Source organism: Trachypithecus francoisi, unplaced genomic scaffold (genome assembly GCF_009764315.1).
Source record: "Trachypithecus francoisi isolate TF-2019V2 unplaced genomic scaffold, Tfra_2.0 Contig01474, whole genome shotgun sequence".
Classification (NCBI taxonomy): Eukaryota; Metazoa; Chordata; class Mammalia; order Primates; family Cercopithecidae; genus Trachypithecus; species Trachypithecus francoisi.
The window spans coordinates 21,075,577-21,102,282 of record NW_022681435.1 but is presented as its reverse complement, the minus strand read 5'-3'; the positions used below and the strand labels follow the sequence as shown (position 1 = coordinate 21,102,282).

Sequence of the window (26,706 nt, the reverse complement as noted above, 5' to 3'; positions counted from 1 at the left end):
CTCTGGGTGAGAAAAACGTCAATGTAGGTTCATCAGCTGTAACGCATGGACCACCTGCTGGGGAATGTTGATAACGGAAGAGGCTCTACATGTGTGGGGTAAGGGATACAGGACCCATTTCTGGACCATCCTCTCCATTTTATTGTGAACCTAAAACCACTTTAAAATATAGTTTATTTTTAAAAGTCACTAAAATTAGGTAATTAGCTCCCAACCTAATATATGGATTCATGGTGATTAGAAAAACTCTACTTTGAATTGGGATTTAACAGGCTTTTAATCCATCACGGCGGCCCACCTGATTTGACTGCTCAGTGATGAGTCATTACCTGTAGTCACACCAGGGGCATCTGTAGGGCTTTTCTCCAGTGTGTACACGTTTGTGCCGAGTCAAATGGGACTGAGTTGTGGAGGCAAAGTTACACTCATCGCATTTGAAAGGTTTTTCTCCTGTAATATATCAAGAAATGTTATAGATGAATAACAGTAACTGGAAATGAAGGACTAAACCCGGCATTGACAATTTAAAAAACATTTATTTCCATGAAATGTCAAGAATATGATTCAATGGACTCCACACATTTAGGACATTTGAATATTTATTCTCAGAGTGAGAAACTTAGAAGATATCATTGATTTTTGTTTCTATATTAGAATGTAAGCAAAGTATAGATTATATGGTTAAGGTTCAATATACATAAACAGGAATCTAAATTCTATGGATGGTTCAGCACTGTATTTATAATGATTTAATAAACCATGCTACATCACAGCCATTAAAAAAATCTTAGTGAGGTTAAAGCCAAGGATAGGCATATAACAGAGATATACTGTGAATATATAATTTAAAACTGAGTAAAATCTTAACATTAGATATGAAGAAGAATAAATAAAATCAAGCTATAAATAGGCACCACTTTAAAAAGTGTCAGAAGCAACAACAAAAAAATACTGTATTAAGCTGAGTAAAAAGAGGCCCCAAATAAATATTTAGAATATTTAATACCACATTAAAATATACCAACCCTGTGTAGATACAACAGACACATCAATAGACAGACAGACATAGTTAAATAGACAGACAGACATAGCTTTGCAGCGCTTAATGGCAGGGACAGGTTCTAAGCAACGTATGATTAGGCAATTGCATTGTAGTGAGAATATCCTGCATGCACTTATACAAACCTAGATGGCACAGCCTACTACACACCTACCTAGATGGTGTAGCCTATTCCTCCTGGGCTACAAACCTGTACAGCATGCCACTGTACTAAATACTGTAGGCAACTGTAACACAATAATAAGTATCTGTGTATCTAAACACATCTAAACACAGAAAAGGTACAGTAAAAAGACAGCATTATAATCTCATGGGACCACCATTGTGTATGTGGTCTGTCACTGACCAAAAGGTTACGTGATGCTTGACTGTGTGTGTGTGTGAACGTGCTTATAAAATGTAACCATAAGAAGTTCGCCAAGGACAGGAAGATAGTGAAATAGCATACTGGTATCTTGAACAAAGTATTTCCTTCCTTCATTTGACACCTCCCTCTCCTTTAAATCATTCCTCCCCATCCCACACACATTCAAAGAATCATCAAGTCTTATCAGCTTTTAATTCCACTAGCTGCATTGGCTGGTAGGCACTGAAAACAAGGATATTTAATTTTAATTAATGTAAATTTAAATGTAAAAACTGATACTCGACTGAGCTATTGAAAAAATGTTTAAATATGCTTGGAACAGCTTGGGAATGTGAATCTACTTTTTGAAGTGTAACTTTTATCAAATCTAAATATAGACCATATATTTCAGATGAAAATTTAGCCTCTGAATTGAGATGCTCTAAATTGTAAAATACCAAATTTCAAAATCGCAGCACAAAGATTATAACAAAAATATTGTTAATAATGTTACATTGATTTGATGTAGAAATTATAATAATTTGAATTTGGTTAAATTAACTGTTGCAAAAATGTTTACACCTGTTACATTTTCTTTTTTTCAAATACGGCTACCAGGAAACAATATTATACATGTATACATCACATTACATTTGTATCAGACAGTAATGATTTAGAAAAAACCTCACTCCCCTACTCTCAAAAACAAAAAAAAAAATCTATAGTAATAGTGTTCTCAACATTTTTCCTGGCAAATTGTACATATAAGATGGATTAATTTTACATATGTTCAATAACTCTACTTGTTATTTCTTACTTTCCATGTTTTTGTGATTGCTGTATGAGTATACTGACTTACTTAGAAAATGAGGAGTAAAATATCTTACTTTAAAATTACTCTCTGTCAATCCGGCTATCAACAAAACCATATCTGTCCTGAAAATCAGAACGTTTAGAAGTTCGCCCTACATTCTGTGTCTACTTATATTGCTTACACATAATTGTAGTAACATTTAACTGAATCCATATACAACCCATTTGGTGGTATTTCCTCTCTTATTGCAGCACAGTAGTTAGATGAAGCCAGATGGACTTCAATTCTGATCCTAGTTTTGCCATATTTCACTTGCTACCTGTTAGACCCTTTGAACAAGATCAAGAGAACAATACCACCAAACATGCAGGGTGATTGCGAGGATTAAAGACAACAAAAAATACGGAAAGAGTACACTTAACACAGAGTTCTCAATAGCCAGTGGCTTTTATCATTATGATGACAGAACTGCCTAAACACTGATAATTGTCAACAAGTCTCTGCCAAAGATGAAAGAAGCACACAAATGCTTCTCATCAAGAGCTCATAACCAGGAAAAAGACGAACAGCTAGCAAACATAAAATAATTCATGGTTTTGCATAGTTACTGAATATGACATAAAGATATCATTTAACAGATCCTACCAGGAAATATTTATTTTTTTTTTTTAAAGACTATATACCAAGCAGAGTAACAATCTGAATTGAAAGGGATTTTTGTCTCTTTCAGCCTTTTGTCTTTAAGATAAATCCCATCTACAGTACCCTATTCAAGTGGTCACCCAAGGTCTGCTTGAATAACTCTTTGTTCTCAGTCTCTAAACCTCTGGTCAAATGACTTAAATTGCTATAGACAGCTCAATTGTACTGAAATGACTTACACACAAATTTACTTTTATGATGATGGCAGATTTTGCTTTAATTTGATGGAAAATATATGATATTCATACTGCATAAGAATAAAAAATAGGTGAAGCTATTCAAATTTGACACAGGAATATTCTGTATCATGAAATCATATGAACATCCACACATAGCATTTATAAGATTTGATTTTGTTCATTTAAACAAATAAATAGCAATTTAATGCACACCAATGTCAAAGTGCAGTACACATGACAAACAGAAACACAAAGGCAGCACTGGTCTAGATAAAATGACACATATTATAAATTATTTTACTAACTTGACTTATATCTGTCTAGACTGCCCACACGAGGCCGAATGTATAAAGCATTTTAAACAGCTTCAATGAGGTATAATTGACACACAAAAACGTCCATTTGGTAAGTTTTGTTATTGATGAAACTCTGCCACAATCAAGATAATGAACACAATCATCACCCCCAAAAGGACTCCTTTTAACTTCCCGGTTCCCCGTTCATCCCTTTGTCAAGCCACCACGCTTTCTGTCACCATTATATCAGTCAGCATTTCCTAGAAATGTATGTACCTACATACTTATGGTATGAATTCTCTACTGTCTGGACTCTTTCTCTCAGCATCATTATTTTCTGACTCATCCATGCTACTATGAGTATAAATACTTCATTTATTTTCGTTGCAGAGTAGTATTCCATCATACTGGTGTACCAAGTTTGATTATCCATTTGTCTACTGAAGGACATTTGGGTTGGTTCCATTTTTGGCTACTACAACAAATAAATTCTCTGAGCCTTCACATGTAGTCATTATATGAACATATATTTCCTCATCCCTTGGGTAAATCCTGGACGATGATAGGTATATGTGTATAATACGGTAGTATATATTTTGTTTTGTAAGAAACTGCCACACTGTTTCACAAAGTGGTCTGAACATTTTACATTCCTACCAGCTATGTATGACTTGCTTCAAATCCCCGCCAACGCTTGTTGTAGTCAACGCTTTACACCTGCATTCCTCCGAGGGTGCGGAGGATCTTTCCATGTGCTCACCTGCCATACCTTTATATTCTTTGGGGAAGTATCTGCTTCAACTTTTTGACTTATTTTTAAATGGTTGTTTGCTTTCTCAGGATTGTGTTTTGAAAGTTCTTTACATATTCTGGATAAAAATTATTTATAAAATTGGTCATTTATATATACTTTCTCTGTCATTTATCTTAAGTCTGTTTACAGTGCCTTTTAAAGAGAAGTTTTACTTTACACAGTTTTCAATTTATCAACATAATTTTTCAGGTTATTTTTTATTTTATAAATCAGGCTACTGATGTCGTATCAAAGAAATCATTGATAATCCAAAGTCAGAAATAATTTTCACCTATGTTTTCTTCTAGAATTTATATAGTCTTAAGTTTGACATTTAGATTATGATCATTTTGAGTTAATTTTTGTATACGGTACAAAGTATGGGTCAAAGTTCATTTTCATTGCACATAGATAGCCAACTGCTCCAACACAGAATGTTGAAAAAACTAAATTGCCTTTGCTCCTTTTTAAAAAAAAACAAAACAACAATTCACCATGTAGTATAGGTCTATTTCTGTAATCTCCATTGTCTTCCACTGATAAACATTTGACTATCTTGAAGCCAATACCAGAAGAGTTTCGTTATTGCAACTTCATAAGAAGTCTTGACATCAAGAAGTGTATAAATCCTCCTATCTTTCTCAATGTTGGTGCCTTATTTCAAGTCTTTGAATTTCCATATAAATTTTAATATCAGCTTGTCAACATCTTTAAGAAAAATAGCCTGATGGAATTGGGTTGATCGATGACAATGAAATGGAAATCCTAATAATATTAAATTGTCTGATCTATAAACTTGGTACATCGCTCTGTTCAGGTGTTCTTCAATTTCTCTCAGTAGTGTTCTGACATTTCCACCATTAGGGTTTCGCACATCATTTGTTAAATTTGTCTTTAAATATGGTGGCTTGTTTAAAAAACAATTGACAAATAGATGCACAGGTCTATTTTTGGATGCCATTCTGTTCTGTTGGTCTGTGTGCCATCTTTATACCCGCAAAATACTATTATGATTATGGCAGCTGTATAAATAAGACTTAGGTAGGCAGTATAAATCTTCTACTTTTCAAAATATAAGTCTACGTGGTCAAGCAATTTAAACATTTTGTTCAAAATTAGCTGGGCACGGTGGCGGGCGCCTGTAGTCCCAACTACTCAGGAGGCTGAGGCAGGAGAACGGCGTGAACCCGGGAGGCGGAGCTTGCAGTGAGCTGAGATCATGCCACTGCACTCCAGCCTGGGTGACAGGGCGACACTCCATCTCAAAAAGAAAAAAAACAAAAACAAAAACAAAAAAAGATTTTGTTCATTATGCAAATTCACAAATATATTCTGATGTCTCCTTATTCCATTCAATCTAAGTGTTTATAAAATGTTTTGGCCTTATAACTCACTGCTCTTTTGTTTATTATAATAGCGTTGGTAGGTGTCCTCAAACTATTCATTTTTTCATAGATTCTGCTGATATTTGAAGTGGGGTAAAAGGATGACATCATGAACTCCACTGCCTAAGTCAATGGTATAAATTAAAGGTCATCTAAGATCTCTGAGCTTCATTTTCTTGGTTTCGTAGTTTAACATAACCTCTTTAAAAACTCTGTTTAATGTAGCTCATTTTATTTAAACTTACATGAAAATCTTTATGTGACAAAATTTAAATTTAAAAACAATCCTTCTAAAGAATAATGTCATATATATTCTCTACAGTTCACATTAACCTAGTATTATATTGTAATAAATTATAAATGGTCTTTTCATATTTCCTTTGACCATACAATAGATTACACTGTGTAATATTAAGCGAGTGTGAATTATATTATACAGGATGACAGGGAAAAATATAATGCTACCAAAATATCACAGTACATAAAATCCTATGCTAAGCAAGGCTCACACCACTGAGCTCCTGATAGTTTAAGTCCATGTCAATGTATACAACCACAGATTATTCAAATTTGTATATAATAGTTAATTTGTAACTCATCAATCAGATACATGTTCAACACTATCACTCTAATACATAATTTGGTAATTCTTCTTCTCTTTTATGGGTAATTTCTTTGGGAAAATACACTACAGAAATATAGAAAGAGTTTTGTATTTGTTAGTCTCAATATGTAGACAAAAATATAGACCTGACTTCTAGATTGTAAAGTTTGAAAGAAAATATCACACATTTGAAATAAGAATTTAAATTTGCTAAATATTTGCCAATGGTTTGAAGATGACATACATTATATGAAAGACATATACCTGTTAAGGAAAAACTGACGGCAGACTGATCAAACGGGTTTGGTGCATATTGGTAAAAGTGCTGCTTTGAAAGCCTTTGTCATTTCAAAGGCAAAAGAATGCATAAATCTAAGTAAGATATTGACTACTCTCAAACAATGCTACCTGTAGGCCAACAGGGCTACCTGTACATGTGCTTTTCCAAAAAGCAGAACAAGGATGAAATTTCCTTTCCTCCTATTTCCCTCTTACATAACAGTACCTAGTAGTTTAAATTGTGTCACTTTTCACACTTTCCGTTACAAGCAGTGATCTTGGCTCAAATCACCATTAAGAAACCTACTGCATCTCAGGCCCCATTGATAAGGAAAGCCAGAGGATGAACAGCAGAAGGGCTGTTGTCACAGTGCGGTGTCCTTTGTGTGTCAACTGTCCGTCAGACGGGCCGACCGCGTCTCCTGGACACACACACCGCATTCCTCTGGGCGGGCTGGTGGTTATTAAGCTGCCCAAGACTGTTCAACCACACGTGAGGATCTGCTCCTGTGCCCTTGAATCAAGGGTCCCTGACAGGTGATAAAAGTAAATCTCAGAATGGAAGATGTTTTGTGTCAGCTCCCTGGACAGTCTGTATTGCGGTGAGGAATTATTTACACCATTTGGAGCACTTTTGATACCTATCCCTTTCCAAGCTGATTATAATTTGCGTGGGTACTCTGTGGTAAAAAGGTAAACCATGTCAAAGAGGAATACATCAGAGAAATATAGATTTCAAATGCACCATACAAGTCTGGCCTTGGGGAAAAAAGGTTGTGTGTTGCTTAAATATTTTAAATCCAGCATAAAAGTTAAGTGCCTAGACTGAGTTGTGCTTAGCTGTTTTGTTGAAGCAAATGGTCTTAAGAACTGACTTTGGTGTGGAAGAATCATGTTTGATTTGTGCTACAGAGGCAGATAAATGCCAAAAAGACAGATACCTCTGTCTGTGAGACATTGTCCTATATGGTATAAAGTTAATAGCAAAGTAATAAGGAGCCTCTGGACCTGACATAAAATATAAAGTTGTGCCAGCTCAGTGCAGGCTTCCTGATCGATCTATCACTGGGAATGCCCGTGATCACAGCATTCCTGTCTCCACTGCGATAGGCACTGACCTGACCACTGGCAGAGATGGCACAGCAGTCTGTTGTTCCCTGGGGCCATACCAGGTGGGACAAGGTGAACATCAATGGCATTTAAACAGTAACAATTTGAGCACTGATAAAATGAAAACATTAAGAATAAAAAAGCCCTCAAGAGCATACTGTTACCATAACTATTTCCCATTTCCAACTTCATCACAACAGTGGTCAAGAACAATTGCCACTAACTGGGCCCCCTCCTGTCATCTCTTATGCTGAATCCTTAAGCCAGTGGATTAAAATCATGCATGCACAGGTGGCTTCTATAAACTTAAAATGGACCTTGTTTCAAAGTTTAGTTTATGTTTCCAACATGATGCTAACCATTGAATTTCCCATTAACTCAATAATTCATACCCCTTTTGAAAATCTGAATGATATTCACACATCTAAAAGGAATGGCTGGCATTAGTTTGCAGTGATCTTGCAAATGCCATATTGGGCAATGAAGCTACTTGTACCTAACTTGTTAAATACAACATATCAAGAATCGTTAATGTACCATAAATCACACATTTTATGTATTTTAATTTCATGCCATTTTGAGTATGACTGACAAACTTAACCATTCTCATGAGACCTAAAGAAAAGTAGGACATTTAGTTACCAATTTTGTCATCAAGTGACTTATCATCGGAACTAGGACACATTTTAGAGTAAAAAGTGGTTCCATTAATAATTACAAGAAACTACCATAAATCAGCACTGTCCTAGGCACACATAAATTAGTGTCATGAAAATAATTACTCATGAGACCCATTAGATTATATAAAGTAGGTAATACAATTTGATAAATGTTTAACACTTTTCATCCTTAAGTGTTCCTGATATGGTTTGGCTGGGTCGCCACCCAAATCTCATCTTAAATTCCCACATGTTATGGGAGAGACCTGGTGGGAGGTCACTGAATCATGGGAGCAGGTCTTCCTCGTGCTGTTCTCCTGATAGTGAATAAGTCTCACAAGACCTGATGGTTTTAAAAAGGGGAGTTTCCCCGTGCAAGCTCTCTTCTCTTGTCTGTCGCCACGTAAGACGTGCCTTTCACCTTCCGCCATGATTGTGAGGTCTCCCCAGCCAAGTGGAACTGTTAAGTCCAACAAACCGCTTTCTTTTGTAAACTGCCCAGTCTCGGGTATGTGTTTATCAGCCGTGTGAAAACGGACTAATACAGCTCCTAATCAAGGAATCTACTTTATTTCAATGAATCACCAAAAATGCACATCACGGAGAAAAAAAAGTCCTCTACAATGACCGTAATTAACTCTTATGTTGCTTTTTGATGTCTTCTATTTTTAATACCAAGAACAATTGAAACAGCATTGACTTCAGATCCTATCACAGATGGATTGACAGACAGGAGGGTGGGGAGGGAGACAGGGAGATAGGCAGAGAGACAGAGAGGAAGGGAGGGGTAGACACGTAGCTAGCGAAATAGGGAGGCAGGTGATTAGCTACTAGGTGCGTAGAGAGAATGACTGAGACGGAGTCTGGCTGACAAAGACTCCCCATTTTCCACCCACAAGGCCTAAGGCAGAGATTTGCCGACAGAGAAGATAGTCTCCTGTATCTTTGGAAGCCAACCTGCTGTTTTACTTCTACTTAACATGAATTTACTGAGGGTACCTGCTTCTTGAAATATGGAATATGTCTACATTTTAAATATATAAAAACAGATGATTTAAAATCGTATGTTATTCGACTAGAATTATCTGTAGACCTTCAAGTGCACAGATTTTACAAAAATTAAAAAGGAAAGTAATTGGTGACATCAAGAACTGAGGCTGGGGTGTCTGCCGCCTTGCCATCCTCTCTGCAGAGAAGGGGCCAGTGCAGACGCGGAACTGACCTGTGTGCTGCCGGCGATGCTTGGTGAGGGCGTGGCGGGTCCCGCCGGCAAAGCCGCAGAGGTCACACAGAAACGACTTCTCGCCTGTTGCAACAATAAACAGATGAGGGACTGCGGAGGTCACAGATCATTAAAACATATCTATCAAGGCTTTCAGGGTTACTAATTCCTCCAATCAAATGTTTCCATGTAAATATGTCAAATGGGAATGAAATTACCACTGCGGTTTATTGACTGTGATAAAATCTGAAAAGCACCACTGAACATAATTACATACTTGTCAGACCCATAAAAATTAGCTTTATTATCAATGGAATGGTTTTGTACAACTTCATTTCTGGTAGATGTCTTCCAGATGGGGCTGCTTTATGCACTTGAACAGTTTTTATGCATATCCTGATTTTTTACAATTCCCATACATCTGGCCTTTCTGAGCTGGGTAAAGATTGCTTGGAATAGTTAATATACAGTATATATGGTTCTGCTTAAAGAAAACAGATTGAATTTTCCAACAACTTAAGGATATTGAATTGGTTCTACCTGATTCTATTAGGGTCTTCCTTAATCACTTCCTTCTTAATAATATGAATTAAATGGTTTCCTTGAACATGCTGAAGATCCCAAGTAACAATAAAATCTATATTAGTACCAATAGCAATTCCATGCTGTTTATGTTTCTCGCTTTTACAGCATAAAAAAGAAAGTCTAGGGATTGCTAAAGAAATTGTACAAAAATTCATACTATTCGTCTTTAACGATAGCTCTGGATTGGAAACCTCTGCAATACTTAGGGACAGATTTCGCAGACTTAGTATTTGTTAAATGTGTGCAAATGCTCATTTTTTTAAGCACTTTTACACAAGCTAACATTTGCCCTACAGTTTATAAATGCAATCTATCTTTCCACTGCAGCATATTTAGGCAGTAAGTGCTGGCCAGCTAGGCAGATCATCCCATAAGACTCACAAAGAAAGGCAAAACAGAAGAAAAATGCCAACCTTAGAGAGATTCAGTGAAATTATAAAATGCTTTTCCAGAAATAAAATAAATCATTTGTATCTATCTTTACCTACTTTACTCATTTAGACATTTAATGCAACAAGTCTTTCAAGAGTTTGGCCAGAGTCAGGCTGTGTTGTTCCCAATCACTTTGGTATATCATAATAGAAACTTAACTTGTGGCATTTTGGAAATTATAATTGCCTTTTTAAGATTCTAATAAATAGCACATATAGGGAGAATAACTTCAGTCATCAAAAGAGGCTTCCCTTTACTTAACATTACTGGCTTTTCTACTTTCAATGAACACATATACTTCAAGAGAGTTTTAACCAAATTACGCTTAATCTAATTTCGTAAGGGTATGTTAAAATGTTCACTATTATCATTTTCAAAATAAGGCTGAATTTAAATATTTTTGCTATCTTTAGTTTCCTATTTTGCAGCTAAGTTTATTCCTTGGTATTATTATTTCAATATAGAAAGAATAGAGTAGATGGGCTGTAAAGAATAGTTTAATTATAATCACTCATTTAATTATTTAATCGATTTGAAATAAATCTTTCTAACTTGCTGTATTATCAATTAAATAACACTGAAAGTAGACTTTTTTTAATCCCACAAGACAATTTGCTCGTTAATATTAACACAGTTTTCTATGCTGAGGCAAAATCGTTCCCTCCAATCAATTCCTCGTTGCTGGTCCGTGGGTGCTGCCTGCTGTGCGTATGAGGAGTGTGTGTGCAGCACCACACACGCATCGGGTGGTGTGTGCTAGTGGCAGTGTCTGTGCCATATCATTCAATAAGCAACATTTCTAATGAGGAAAGCGCAATCTTAAGACTTTTGGATTCAAGTATTCTTCCTTTCTGTCACTTATGAACTTCTTTGTGGCCTGCATCTTGTGAAATAAAAACATGAACAAGCATAGAAAATCCCTCTTAAGATTTATATTTTCTACATGCATAGATGCTGCATATTTACATACATGCTGTATATATTTTTATTCCTTTCCCTATTGTAAGATTTATACATGCGAAAACACAAAATTATTAATTTTCTATGTGATTTGATTCTCAATACATTAGTGACCTTGATTTTTTTATGTGTACGATTTTATTTAGGATGTTAGTCTCCAATGGATATCATATTTACCTAGGTGGCTTGACTTGTTTTTCATTCTAAACTCAATTTTCACTTGCCTTTTTTTTTTTTTTTTTGGAGTGGGTTGGGGTGTTAGGGTTGATCAGCAGCCAAACGGAGTGTTTTTTGAGAAAAAAAATTTTAAGAAAAAAACTAAAGGTAAAATGTCCTGAATTTAGAGGGGTTCATTCAGCATGCCCTATTTATATGATAGCAGAGATATAATGGGAGACTTCTTTTTGTAACAACTTGAATTAGTTTCAAGTGTGCCATTTTGCATTCAAATGTAGAAAGACACGGAAACTAATCCTTTATTTTCTATTAGAAAACAGCCACTGTCCCCTATCTCTCATTATGGTGCAGACTACAAGACCTAACAACAAAAATCTATATTATTGATCCAGCCAAGTCTCCACAATTATTCTTTAGAAGGAAACGCCGACGATAAATTACATCTGCACTGGCTTTTCATCTGCTGTTCGATATAAGTGATCTCTCAGGGCAGGCTGGAGACCTTAAATCGTCAACACCCTTGTCAAGGAAGCTAAGGAGGCCTGGGCTTCCCACAAACTGCTTGAGAAGAACTTTTAACCTATAATTTCTAACAATAATATAAAATTCTTGGCAATCAGAAGAACATTTTGGAATGCTGATTAAAATTTATTATTATTTTTTTCCCTGAAACAAAATACATTCTGAGAGGTGTAAAGAGAAAGAAGACCAAAAAAATATCAAACAGCTCACAGGAATGCGGCCATAGTGCTACAGAGACTCAAATATAAGCTTGTGAGGAAGTTTTGAGCCCACTAGACTTAGACTATGAAAAAGAAATCACAAACATCACCATAGGGTCTTACTGGGATTTACATTTACAAGGGACCAACTGGGAGTTCTGGGACCACCCCTACCAAAGATGCACTCTCAGTGTTGCTTCACCTGTCAATTCACGGAAATTCCACACCCTCTGTTACATGTTCTGATGTGAAATGTACATGAATTTGAACATTTTTAATAATTTCCAAAAAAATTACAGTAGCTAAATGCGGATTAGTGTCTTTGTATCAATTATCAAAAACTCTTGGATCTGATCGTATCCTCCTCAGAAAAAAAACATTAATTTGACAACATATGGAAATTCGTTTACATCAGTAACAAAACACAAGACTAATTCTCTTTGAAAACTTAAACTCTCCATATGACCTTCCATAAAGATCTTCTAAAAAGATGCGTTAAACACATACAAATATATATATATACACATACACCCACCATAAATGAGTTTCTAAATATAAACTTATTTTATGTAAACATATTCACACACAAGCACAAATGTCACTTTAAAATTGCCTTCTCCCTGAAAAATAATGAAATGATACCATACCTATAACTATATAATTACCACAATCTTAAAGCAGGACATCATTTCCATTGATTCCTATGAAGATGGGGTAATTAATGCCTCTGTTCCCACAGTCCACCCAGTCTACCTCTGCCCAGCCTCACGGGACAGGAGGGCGGCGCGGCACACCTGTGTGCGTCCTGTAGTGGTCTTTCATTGCGGAGGCTGTGAGGAATGAGTAATGGCACGTGGGCCAGGTACATTTAAACGGCTTTTCTCCCGTGTGGAGTTTCATGTGGTTGTTCAGGGCCCACTTCTCTGTGAAACTTCTATCACATAAGTGGCATGTAAATTTCCTGCATGAAGGAGAGAGAAAACAATGTAAATATGGCCCGCATGCCAGCACCGAAGGCCCCAGGCAGTGCGTGTGCGAACCCTGAGGTGCGGTGCGCATGCAGCCTCTGCGAGGAGCACTGCAGGCCTGGTCTGTCATGTCTGTATAACCAGGCATTGATTTTTCTGTCCAGGCCTGGCACCTCAGCCATTTATTCTCTGCTTTGCGGTTGGGCCCAACGGGTTTGAAAAATTCTGTTACAGTCCAGTCACCCCTGAGGCAAAAGTGAGAATAGATTTCACCTGTACAGGCCTACACCACTTATCCAGGGCATGGGCTGTCAGAGCAAAGGCTAAATGAAATGCTATCCATACTCAACCACTCAGACAAGCCCTGCTGTCTGCTGCTGTGCGGCTAGTACGGCTGGAGCAGGGACTCTCCTGCACGCACCCGGCGGCCCCGCACCACTAGGCTGCAGGGAAGAAAAGGCAAACCCCAAAGGTGTTTCCTGAACCAGGGGTCCTTCTGTGTGACCATGTGGGTTCATAAAAAGGTTCCTTTGATAGGAATAAAACTAGATCATAACTATGCATTTTTATAAAATCAGTCTTTGAGAAAAATAAACCTTAACTATTTCCACTATGAAAAAAAATACTGAAAATAACACATTAGTACTCATACAATATTTCAGGTTTACCATTTAAGACCTTATAATACCTTTAATAATAAAGGAACTCTGAACCATCAGCAGAACCTTGAATACTTCCTCCGTTTGATCTTCTGCCCCTGTTCAATTGCATTCATGAAATAGTTGCTAACATTTACTTTATATTTCCAATATGAGTTTACAACAATCCCTGTATCTAATAAAATACTGTCCAGTTAATTCAGAATAATGAACAGTCAAAAGCAAAGTAAAACTCAATAATCAACAGTAAACTATTATAACGAGTTGCCAAGCACGATGCCACAAAAGATACCGTCTGGCAACTTGGGTTGGCTATCATAAATTTTAGCATTTTAATGCAATCAGAACTATGAGTTTAATAATATCTGTGCTTTAAATTATGATATGAATAAGGAGATGTTGAGTGTATATTTTCACATAGTCTTTAACCATGCTTTTACAAATTTCCTTAGCCCCATGATGGCTGATAAAGAATCCCAGGGTCCAAATAATTAACTTTCCTATTTTGAGACAAATGTGAATTACCTTAACAAATTCATCACTTGGAATATCATAGATTTCTATGAATCAAATTATAAAATTGTCTTTTATAAAAATCTCTCTTTTATTCTATATATATTTTTAAAATGTAGCTCTTAAATGTAATAGAAATAAAAATAGTTAAATACTTAAGAATTGCTACATAAGTTAAATGCTTCATTAATATTAAAATTGCCAATTTATTTATCTATATATGTAAAGAGATACACTATATTTACACCCATTAACATGGACTAACTTTGAAATTACTATATCATTGGATCGTTGCTTACTAGTACTAGAGAATGACAAATATAACTAAATACTTGGAAATGCACTGTAAAAAAATATCATGTCCGTATATCTCTTTGACAGGTCTTCATGCATTTAACATTTCAAAACCATGACAGGGATCTTATTTCCAAGATAAATTCCCCTATCTACTTATTTCTTCATGTATTTATTGTGGCTCTAACCTTCTCCTACAAGAAACAAATAAGGAGGTTAAGTAGATACTATCTTTTAACAAATAGTTTCTCCACACTGTGTTACAACTTTATGAATGACAAAATAAATCCCTCATTTTTAAATCTACTGTGATGTACATTTAACAAAATTACATCTATGAAACCTCAATATATGTACTCTATTATTCCTATGTAATAAAAATGTTAAACTAAAGCTTGTGCCTGTCGTGAAATGACAAAAGCCAGATAACAAAGAACTAAGACTACCACTTGACTTTCAGAAAACCTCATGTGTTCTACAATTTGCTTTACGAAAATAAATAAGTTCATTCTGGCACTTCAAAAAGAACCGGTATTACCTATGTGAACTGTCCTTATAAAGATCAAGACGTACTTAACAATGGGGTATTTCCTGGAACTACACAAATTCTGAGTCTCAAATATTCTAAAATATTTGCCTTCACACAGCAACTCAGTAAGACCTCTACCATTACCCAAGGATCCTGGTCCTCCTGGGGACCAACAGGAAGTCTATCACGAGGAACCTCCCGGGCGAAACCTGAGCTAATAATGCATACAGCTCTGTCTTGCCGGGTGAACCCTGCAAGAAGAGGGACATCAGTGTGTGTTCTGGCTGGACAGCAGAAACACCTGAACACCCACTGTCCCCAACCCACTGTTCCACATAGCACAGAGAAATCAAAGGAAGAGAGGAGTCAGGTTTGGCTTTCAAGGAAATTATAGGCTACTAAGAGAAAAATCATTCACAAAAATAAACTTAATGCCAGAAAAAAAATTAAATGCCATTCTACATTTAAAAGAAGAGCAATTAGCAGGGCAGACAGATAAGAGAAGGCTTCCCAGAGGTGGCATTTAATTTAGACATTTAAAAATAGGTGACAACTGGAAATGCAGAGCTAGCTGGGAGGGTGTCAGAGATGGGAGATGCACAGTCCCAGGGCTAGGAGGCAAAGGTGCTGACAGGCCTCGCTGGCTGTGGCTCCTCCTCGCCTGCCACCCCCACGAAGATGCCCCTCCAGGCACCAGGGACAGGGCCAAGACCTGTGGCTTACCCGAGGCTGATTCAATGTTTTCAACGCTTTTCTATCCCCATGTGGTGGACTTCCCGGAGAGATTTCTTGCATAACTGAATTTACAGTGTATTAAAGAGGTCTGTTTTGCAAAAGTTCACTAGTGAAGATTGTTTTATAGGTCAGTCAGGTGAAGGATGAACGAGGATGAATAATTAGTAATTACGTAAAGATTACCATCTAAGAGGGTATATAACACAAGCACGCATAAGAATATGATGGTATATGATTCACCCTTGTTCTTGCGGCCCAGAAAATTGAAGCCCAGAAGAGAGAGCTGGGCTTCAACACCATTTGCAGTTCTTAGGTAACAGAGTGACTCTACAATGCTTACCACAAGTTCAAAACGCCAAACAGTGCTACCAGAATTGAAATGAAAAAGGGCAATTTCTCATCTTCCCTTTCCTTGGACTTTACTAGATGTTTCTCTTGGATATAAAGAGAACTTAAAGGTTTCAAAAGGAAAAAAAGTCACAAGCAAAAGAAATCAAAATGGATCCAGACTCCTCAAGAGCAACACGGGTAAACATTAAATGTTCTACATAATACCTTTAGTGTCCACTCAGCAGGTGTTTTCATTCCAGAGTTCCTGGGACTGAGATGTCTATTACACTAAACTTCTGGAATAAGGCCCTTTCTCAGGCAGGTAGCTACGACATGGAAGTCAAGAGTTAGTTAGTCTTCTAGCATAAATTTAAAAGAATTCCTTGTTTGTTTTTTTTTAAGAGCCAGGGTCTTACCCTGTCACCTAGGCTGGAGGGCAGTGGCATGATCATCGCTCACTGCAGCCTCGGGACCTCCTGGGTACAAGCAGTCCTCCTGTTGGGATTACAGGCTTGAGCCATCTCGCCTGGCAGGATTTCTAAATTAACTAAGGGGTTCCTAAAATTCTAAGCACTTTTTCTAGTATTCTTGAAATATTTATGAGAGGTTTCTTTCTTCAATACCATGTGTGTTGTTTTTTCATTAGCACCCTACCAAATGTGGGCTGACTCTGGCCTTAGCTCACCTACCTGCTAAAATCAGGGAGCAGAGGTGCAAGCCAGGGTGTTCAGCACACGCCAAAGTATTTCTTCTCTGAAATTCTCTCATTATATGATTGATAATAACAGAGCCAAAATGAAAATCCACATCTTCAGACCGAAAAATTCTGAAGACAGAATACTAAATATCCTCATTGTCAGCTATATGACAATAACTAGAAACTCTCACCTGGTGTTGCTAGACGTCATGAATAAAGTTAATCTAAAGAATAAGTAGGGAACTGAATTATGATTATAGGATTAATAGCACTGTCCTAATAGATATTTCGGCCTTAGAGAAACTCTGTGTTAGAGTATTTTTCTATTTTTGAATGTCTAAATATCAGACAAGTTATGTCAAAATACATAATGTATAATTTTGGTTATATCTATAACCTTATGTTTCCATATTACTATGGTAAGTATCCTAAAAAGGTATTGTTTTACTAATCTTTTTCAAAATACATTATTAAGTGTTACTTAAATTCTTTTGTATCCTTTAGGCAAAGTATTAATTCTGCTATTAAAAACTTAATGAAAAATCTGCACACATCTCACATATATAAAGATACAGGTATTTTAATAATCTCACATATACAAAGATACAGGTATTTTAATAAAAGTGGTTTATTACTTTATTTTTTAACAGTAAGAGGAGTCACTAGGATATCTTTTCTTTTTTATTATGAGACGAAATCTCACTCTGTTGCCAGGCTGAAGTACAGTGTCCCGATCTCAGCTCACTGCAACCTCTGCCTCCCGGTTCAAGTGCTTCCCCTGCCTCAGCTGGGACTAGAGGCATGCACCACCGTGCCCAGCTATTTTTTTGTATTTTAGTAGAGATAGGGTTTCACCATGTTGGCCACAATGGTCTCTATCTCCTGACCTCGTGATCCGCCTGCCTCAGCCTCCCAAAGTGCTGGGAACACAGGTGTGAGCCACCGTGTCCGGCCAGTATATCTTTATGTTGTTTGCAAGTGTCACCAATGCAGGATAATTTTGGAGTATAATTGCTTTACAATGTTTTCTAAAGTTGAATATATCTGAGGTAAAGTTACCTTTCACCCCAGAAGGTCCAGTCTAGACGTACACTATTGAGAAGCTGTGCACGCATATGAGCATGCAAAAAATATCTCCCCTATTAAAATTTAAACAATCTTAAATATCCATCAGGTTGTGAGTAGACAAACAACGAATTTAATCACAGAACGGAATATTATAATACACTGGAAATGAATAAACTAGGGCTACATTTATTAGTATGGATTTTTTAAAATCTCAAAAAGGTGATTGTATTAAAAAACAAGTTGGGTGTGAAACTCTATCATTTATATAAAATTTATATAAAATGTTGCAACAAAATAAACAGCATTAAATATCTAAACCTAGGTCGTCCATGTGCAGAAGCATGAAGATCTCATCACCATCACTGATCACTCTGTGGACGGGGGCGGGGTGGACACCGGGTGGGGGGGGCCGGGCTGACTGCTGCACAGTGCTGACTGTAGTTCTAACACTTTGTTTTTAAAAAGAAAGAACTCTCCAGCCTGACCAATGTACTGAAACCCGGTCTCTACTAAAAATACAAAAATTAGCTAGGCGTGGTGCCACGGGCCTGTAGGCCCAGCTACTCCGGAGGCTGAGGCAAGAGAATCTCTTGAACCCAGGAAACAGAGGTTGCAGTGAGTTGAGATCACACCACTGTACTCCAGCTTGGGCAGCAAAATGAGACTCTGAGACTCTGTTTCCAAAAAATAAAAAACAAGAAATTTGTAATAAATATGACTATATGTTAATATCTTCCAGAGTGCTTCCTTTATTTTTGAAAATTTTTGTTATTCAAAATATTTTAATTAAGACAATCAAATAATATCTTATCTTCTCTATATAACTTGGACCAGTCTTTTCAAATTAGTAGATGAGACAAACACATATCTACAAAAGCCACACCAATGAGAAAGATCTGGTATGCTCCAAATGACATTTTAATAAAAGAGCGAGCTAAATTTTATCAAAGTATTTAAAAATTATGTGACCATTATCTTCTAAAACTCTGACAAAAAGGTGCTGATTGACTAAAAATTACTGTAAAACTACACTAATGTTAAAAATATGTAATTGACAGGTATTGCTTATCTTTTTGAATAAACAAAATATAGAACTATGAAAACAATGCGAGATTTACATAATTCCTAGCAAAATAGCTCAATGTACTAATGAAGTTTATAACAATTTCTAGGTTGCTCAAAGACTTCCAATTTACAGGCAGTTTCTTTGAAATAAAAGCCTTTTTTAAAGGTAATAATTTAATAATTTATGATAATATACTAAGAGAGGGAATGAAAAGGAATAGGTCTTTGCCTAGAAGGGTTCCCATCTGAATTTCTTCAGAGCTGCAAATGTACCTGAAAACAATCACTTTTGTGAAGAACGCAGCACACAGAAGGCACACAGGGACGAGCACTGCCGAGAGGCCACCATGTGCAACTGACTCACATGAGCGCAGTGTGCTTAGAAAGTGTCCCAAAAGACCAGAAAGCAAAATGAAGACATTCACAAAACCCTGCCACAGTAACAAATTCCGTATCTACAAGCATCATAATTGTGAGATACTTACAGTATTTTGGGCCCAGGAAACATCTGAGTGAAATTACAATACTGCTTTTAGACTTTAAGTACACTTTCATACAACACGGACACTAGACCCACATTAAATATACCCAAATAATTCCACAGTAACCCTGTTCATCATATTTCTATGAAGTTTCAAAATACGATACCGTGCTTAAATTTAACATGCCACTTTAGATGGAAAATAAAAATTTCCCAATACTGTCTAGAAATTTAATAATCAAAAGTGTACACTAATAGCTAAATAACAGTAACTGTGTTAAGACCACAGTCTTCTTTGACCATTTTCTTCCAAATATTTGTGTGTGTACATGTGTGTATGTGTGTGTACAAAGGCTAAATAAAAACCTTGCTCAATGAACGAAGTTACATTCAGACACCAAAAATGTGCCATGATAATACTAATATCGAGATCATCTAAGTTAGACTAGACTTTGAGAGCTCCTTGTTTCAGATTATGTATAAAGTGTGAGCATAATTCATATTAAGAAGCCACAAAGACCTAAGAATAGAAAGGTTTCATTTACTCAATTCAACTCTGAAGGCTCTAGTGTGGCTTCAAGATGAAAGTTGAAAAACCTCCCCTGAGGGCTTTTAAACAGTTCACCAGGGAGTCTCCTACTTAAGCCAAGAGTCTTGAGTGCATTTTTGCCCTGAACAGGTGATAATTAGCCTAATTAACAGGCTAGATCCTTGTTAGCTAGTTGGAAAAGAAATTTAACCTCACCTCATGCCAAAGACTGTCATTTTTGTACCTCTTAACATATCACTCAGGTTCTAAAAGCTGTGAAACATATTTTTCTAGCCCTTTCAATTCAATTCAAGGGTTAAAAATCTTTTTGTCAAAATAACTTCTGGGAGGAGCATTAAGCAGAATATTAACCCCAGGCTGCCTCAGTCTACTAAGAATCAAGAGAATGACTCATTCTAAAAGAAAACATTCAATGATTACAATTGCTGTGCCCTCAAAGACCTCATTTCATCTTTCAAAATCCCTTTGCTATGAAATTTTTCTTTGTCAAAGAGACCATCAACTCTGACCAACCAAATTAATTTTAGCTGAAATTTTCCCCAATATACCAGACACTATACATCCGATACTTACCAGCACAATAGTATCTTAGATAAGGGGTGAGGAAACTGTGTAAAGGACCAGAGAGTAAATATTTTCAACTTTGGTGGTCGTAAGGTCTTTGATACAACTACTTAACTCTGCTGTTGTAGCACAAAAACATCATAAACAAATTAATGCGGCTGTGTTCCAATACAACTTGACAGAAACATGCAGTGGGCCTACTCTGGCCTGGAAGCTGCAGTTGACCAATTGCCCGATTGGGTGATAGGTCAAATGCCCCCACTTCTGCCCCTAAAAAAACCCCCATCTACACAGGGTAAAAGAACCCACATTGAATGTCGTAGGCACACAAAGGTCCACTAAGCTCCAATCTCAGGGTCCAAGAAGTTGCTTTAGTTCTGAACTTATTCATGTTTCTTGCACAGCTTTAAAACTTCAACATGAGAAGAACAGATGGAAGGAATTATACTGCATATGAGACCCATTCCAGTCAGAGGCTGCCCTGTCCTTTTTAAAACTACCCCCTTTCAACTGTACGGCAGGGCTGGAAGGCTTGGAAGTTGAAACAATCCTAACTAACCATAGAAGTCAAGTCCGGGAGAATAAGACGTATATTAAATTGCCACAGTTCTCTAGTCTGAGCTAAATGAAATTTTATTGCTCCAGGTTCAGTAAAAAGCCACTGGATTTATGTAAGGAAAATTAAAATAGTAGTTACTAATATTGGACTAATATTACTGTTTAAAGAACAAATAAAGAGAATTTCTTTTAAGTCATCATCCTTACTGATGTACATAATTTGAGGTAAAAAGATAAAATGCATTTCAATCCCCACTTACGCCTTCATTCCAAATGCCTTAACTTTCAATCTTTGGACATTTGCTACACAATTCTAACAATCTTCAAATTATTATAGTTCAGCTACTTCTCTATCAACCAACCAATAAGAGATTATGTTCGGGGATTTACTGTGTGTCTAGCAATGATCCATGCTATGTACAAACCTAAAAATAAATAAAATACATCCACTCCTCCCCAAAAGGAGCCTATGATTCAATGGTCAACACTAACGTCACTGAAATAATGAGAACATCAGAACCCCATACTATGTGGGACTTTTTAAAAAGTTTTAAAAGATGTTCAGAAAAAGGATCAATACACACAGACTGAAATAGTTGACAAAGCCTTCACTGTTACGATGGGGCTTCAGACAACTCTCAAGGACACAGCCAAGTGGTGTGGCGGAAACAGCAGTGACTGAGACAAAGTCTGGGGCCCGGGCAGCCAGGTGGTATGCGTGAGCATGTTCACAGGGGCTGGAGGGGAACATGCTACATAGGACGAGCAATCAAGTTGCACAATTTTAAAAGTCAGATTAAAATGCTCTTGATAATTAAAGAAGTTTGGCTTTGGTATAGATGACAAAAGCAACCAACAATCTCTTCTTTGTTTTTTGTTCTTTTTCTTTCCTATCTCTCTTTGTGCTTGCTTTTCACAATTATTTGACTATAATTTTCTAAGGAGCTAAATGCAGCCTTATCTTTCCCAGGTGTCCATGATCAAAAAGATACAGTACATATGCATACAACCCACAGATACACATATGTCTATGGAAAAACTTCCTGTAACAATGCCCTCATCTAAGATTTATGATGACATCATTTTAACATGTGGCCAAGTAATGTACTAAACAGCATGCTAGCTATAGCAAGGCTGCTATGCTTCAAGCTATATACCTATACATGATACAAAATGTTATTTCAGAGAGCTGAGAACCTCTGTTTCATTTGCATGTCAATGGAAAATGTTTTGGTAACTTTTAAGATGACACTATTTTAAGATGACTATTTACAGTATTAGAATGAATTAACAAATATAACGATGGATTTTACCCACAAAACCAAAAACAGTCTTACAGAAAAAAGAAAAGTATAAATAAAAAGAAATCAACTACAAAATCAACTCTAGTCATATTATTTTCTTTTAAATTTCAATATACTCAACAGATCTGGCATATTAATGGAAGCTATGAACAAAACCTGTCCCAATTCAACTTATTATCACAGTCTAACTCATCAGGAAACTGATATGCACAGAGACTGGAAAAACCTAGTAAGGAGTTTATACTGTAGTGATATAATAGCATGACTAGAAAATATTTCATTAATATTACTGGATAAAATTTTACTAGTAAAAACATACATTATAGAAAAACACTGTATATCTGCATAGAACAAACTATTCCAAATCCTTTACTAACAAACCCGATGGTTTCATAAGAACAGTAGTGCTCAGTTCATTTCATGTCACAGGTTCAGAAATCACATTTGCAGTCAGATACTCATGCTGGTGAGGAAAAAGCAGCTAGTGAGTGTCTAGCCTTGGGCAGCCTCCCAGAGCCTCAGAAGGACCATGGAATTTTTATTCCTGGTATGTATTCAAGTCAGTATTTCTACAACACTGGGCACAGGACACATGTTCAATTTTGCATTATAGTCCACATCATCAGTGCTCTATAAATATAAATTAAGATAATTATTTCACAAACTGTTTAAAACAGCAATAAGAAAGTCATAGTTTCTTGCCAGCAATTCCGGCCAGGTCAAACTCTCCAGAAAAGGTCTATCGTATATCGTATAGTTTAAAAACAATAGTAGTTTTCTAAACAAAGTTAATATGCCAAAGACAACATGGCTGATCATAAACAGTGTCTGCATTAGACACAAAATACATGGGATTTAAACTTATTAATACTAGAACCCTGTTAGAACCATTAACTGACACCAGTGTATTTAACTCTCTGAACTTGGGACATTAGTTAAGGGATGGCAACCATCACTATTTATTGTTAATCTGTAATGTGATTTTATGCAAAATGCAAACTATAGTCGATTAAATTTCTTTCTTTTTTTTTTTTTTGTGGTAGACACAGCGTTTCACTACGGTTTCAAGGCTGGTCTCAAACACGGGGCTCTAGGGATCCTCCAGCTTCAGCCTCCAGAGCAGCTGGGACTACAGGTACATGCCACAAGGCCCACTTTTACACTAAACATCAATGAATAAAATATTTCTACTGAACAAGTTTAAATTCCATACAAATAATTTTTTAAATTATATATATATTATTTCTCACAAAATGGGTTCTTGAAATACCCAACAGTGTTTCACAGACTCATACAACTGATACATGATCAAACATGGTATGTTTGCCAACTCATCCTATAGGCTTTATGCATCTATTACGGATCTATAATTTCTAGAAATTGGAGTACATATGCTAGATTTAGAACGGACTGTCCTCTGTGATGGTGACTGTGTGTGATTTGCTGCAGTTAGGAAGGGCAGCTTTCCACACTTAGGCATTTCATTGTCTTGGACTTTGTCATCATCTCGGCCTTCTAGCATGTCAGGATGATCTAAGGAACCATTTGAGCTCAAGGTAAGATTAGCTAGAAAGGTTGAGATGTATTGCCCAGTAATCCCAGAGTTCAGTACAAAACTGACCCTTTCGGAGACCTCAGTCCAAAGAGCTGCAGTTACACTACCCTTGCAGAGTAAATATCTTGGGGCACTTGTGCACCGGAGCATCACCAAGACGTGATTTTAGTCAGTACTAATTCAACATAGACACGGTAGAGCCCGATATAGATCACAGCTTGCTTTAAATCATAATATTCTGACATACAGACATACTAAAAGATCATGTTGTAGGGAGCTGATTTGTTCCTTGGTAAATCATAAGTTCAAGGGAAAATACAAAGATTGAATTAACATAAAAACAAGTTTTATGGTTTTAAAGTTATTGTGATGCAACTGACAATAAGTAGTTAATAAAATACTAGCAAGTTTTTCACTGTTTCTGACACATGTCTCCACTAAGCAATGTCTTTGAGATAACTGGCAACGAAACACAAATAAAACTAGAGAATACACACATATGTGAGGTATTGTTGGGGAAAAATCTCAAAGAGCAAGGCAATTACATATTAATTTCGCTTAGTTTTGCTATAAAAGAAAATTATTTTTAAAGTTGGATGTGTGCAATTACGAATTTTTTACAAAACAGATTTGCAGATTTAATCCACTTCTCATATATTCTAAGTTATTTTGAAAAGATAAATTCAGATAGACATCAATAAATACTGGATATAGATCATTTATACTAATCTTCCAATACCTGCAACAAAAGGCCATGTAGAATAACATTATCATTTATTATGTACCTTCCAGCATTCAAAATATTAAACTAAATTTCTTTATAATATTATTAAGTGCATAACCAAAACTGACTGGAAGGATGTAGGTGATAAAATACATTTATATTTGGCATTCAGCATAGTGTTAGGGAAGCTAACATACAGAATTAACTGAAGCTATCAAAAGGAGGTTAACAATGAAAGGGACTTTTTCAATTATGGGCAAGGAAAGAATAAAAACGAAAGTTAAATTGCTTGCTAGTTTAGACATGATAAAAAGAAAACAAAACCACATAACTCTTTATATTCCTACTGTCTCTTTTTAAAAAATTTTTTCAGGTGGAAATGAACTAATGTCCAAGAAATTACACACACACAAATGACAACAACTCCTCTTTTGGCTCGGAGAAGGAAAAGCAGTAAAAGCAACACCAGGGTCAGCTCTGAGTATTGGCCAAGTACCTGGCCAGGTGCCTAAGGAGCGTCCCAGGTGAGTGGTGAGTACAGCACCTGCGCAAAGATGGGAGCGGAGGCTTTAAGAGATGGTTCAAGTATTCACAGATGCAGGGACCTCATATTAATATACCCTGCTATGGAGCTGACAGCTAATTATAGATACTGTTCATTACAATTAAAGAATCTTCTCTTTGCAGTGAGCAACAACACAATCACCATATTATAGGATATGGTTCTAGGTGCTCAATGGAAAAAATATATCAGCAAACTTTAGAGACCAGACAGGCTTTCTCTAATGCCCTATCTTTGCTTATGACTTCACTTGTATTTTCTACATTACACAAGCATCCTCATCTTACAGAGATCTTATTTGCCACTCACAAGTTGACACAACACTGTCTCATAAACATTAACACTTCAATTATTTTCTACTTTCATATTCACACACTCCCTAAATAATTCTAAAGAAGGCAAGGACATATATTTTGATTTTCATTATTCAGTATCATTCACAGTGCCTAGCAGTAAGGTCAGAAAAATTATGGATTAAGAAATGTTCATAAAACTCAGTAATTTTACATAATTAAATTTTATCAAAGGCTCAGGATGTCATGAGAATTGTTCTGATAAGTTATGTTCCCAATGACATATTCAAAACTGGAAACCGAACTGCTTGAAGGAGTTCATGCCACAGAAGTGCAAGGGATACCAAGTCTGATACCACCACAGCTGTGTGACAGTGGCAGCTTACTTGTTTTTTCAGCCTTAATTTCTACATGTCAGTCGACTTAGAATAAATTATCTTCAAAGTATGATCCAATAATAAAATCCTGTAATTCTAATTTCCACTAACCTTATACCAAATCCGGTCCTAGGATAAGGTGTAGCATGACTCCCAAACTTGTGAAGCCATGTTACCAAAGGTTACGCCTTTCCAGAAGAAGAAGGCAGGGTTCTAACGAAAAGGGTAATCAAAGAATAATCTTTGAAAAAAGTAATCAATCTATCTGGCTGCAGCCTAACCAACCGTCATAATTAGTGAAAAATTCTATCTCAGTCATATTTTCTGCTAGAGTCTATATGCAGTCCAAATGCTACTTAATTATCCTCAGGAATAAAGAGACCTGACTTTCAGGAGACAGAGGTTTCAATGTTTCTTTATTATTTAATTTGTCTAAGATAGTAAAAAAAAAAAAAAAACAAAAACAAAACTAAGAAAGTAACATTACAATAAATTACACTGCCAGGTATAACTTTACAATACTATAAAACCAGAAGTACAGATATGCAAAGGTGG

The 26,706-nt window shown here is 36.3% G+C and overlaps 1 protein-coding gene across 2 annotated transcripts in view; it reads right to left on the bottom strand.

Moving 5' to 3' along the window:
• ZNF407 (zinc finger protein 407) overlaps window positions 1-26,706 on the bottom strand; it is a 467,858-nt gene that overhangs the window by 184,767 nt on the left and 256,385 nt on the right. For both annotated transcript variants that reach the window (XM_033175949.1, XM_033175957.1), the window contains 3 exons: window positions 13,120-13,286; window positions 9,450-9,533; window positions 330-450 (listed from right to left, as the gene is read on the bottom strand). In XM_033175949.1, coding sequence (XP_033031840.1) covers window positions 330-450; window positions 9,450-9,533; window positions 13,120-13,286 — 372 coding nt within the window. The remainder of the gene's footprint in view (window positions 1-329; window positions 451-9,449; window positions 9,534-13,119; window positions 13,287-26,706) is intronic.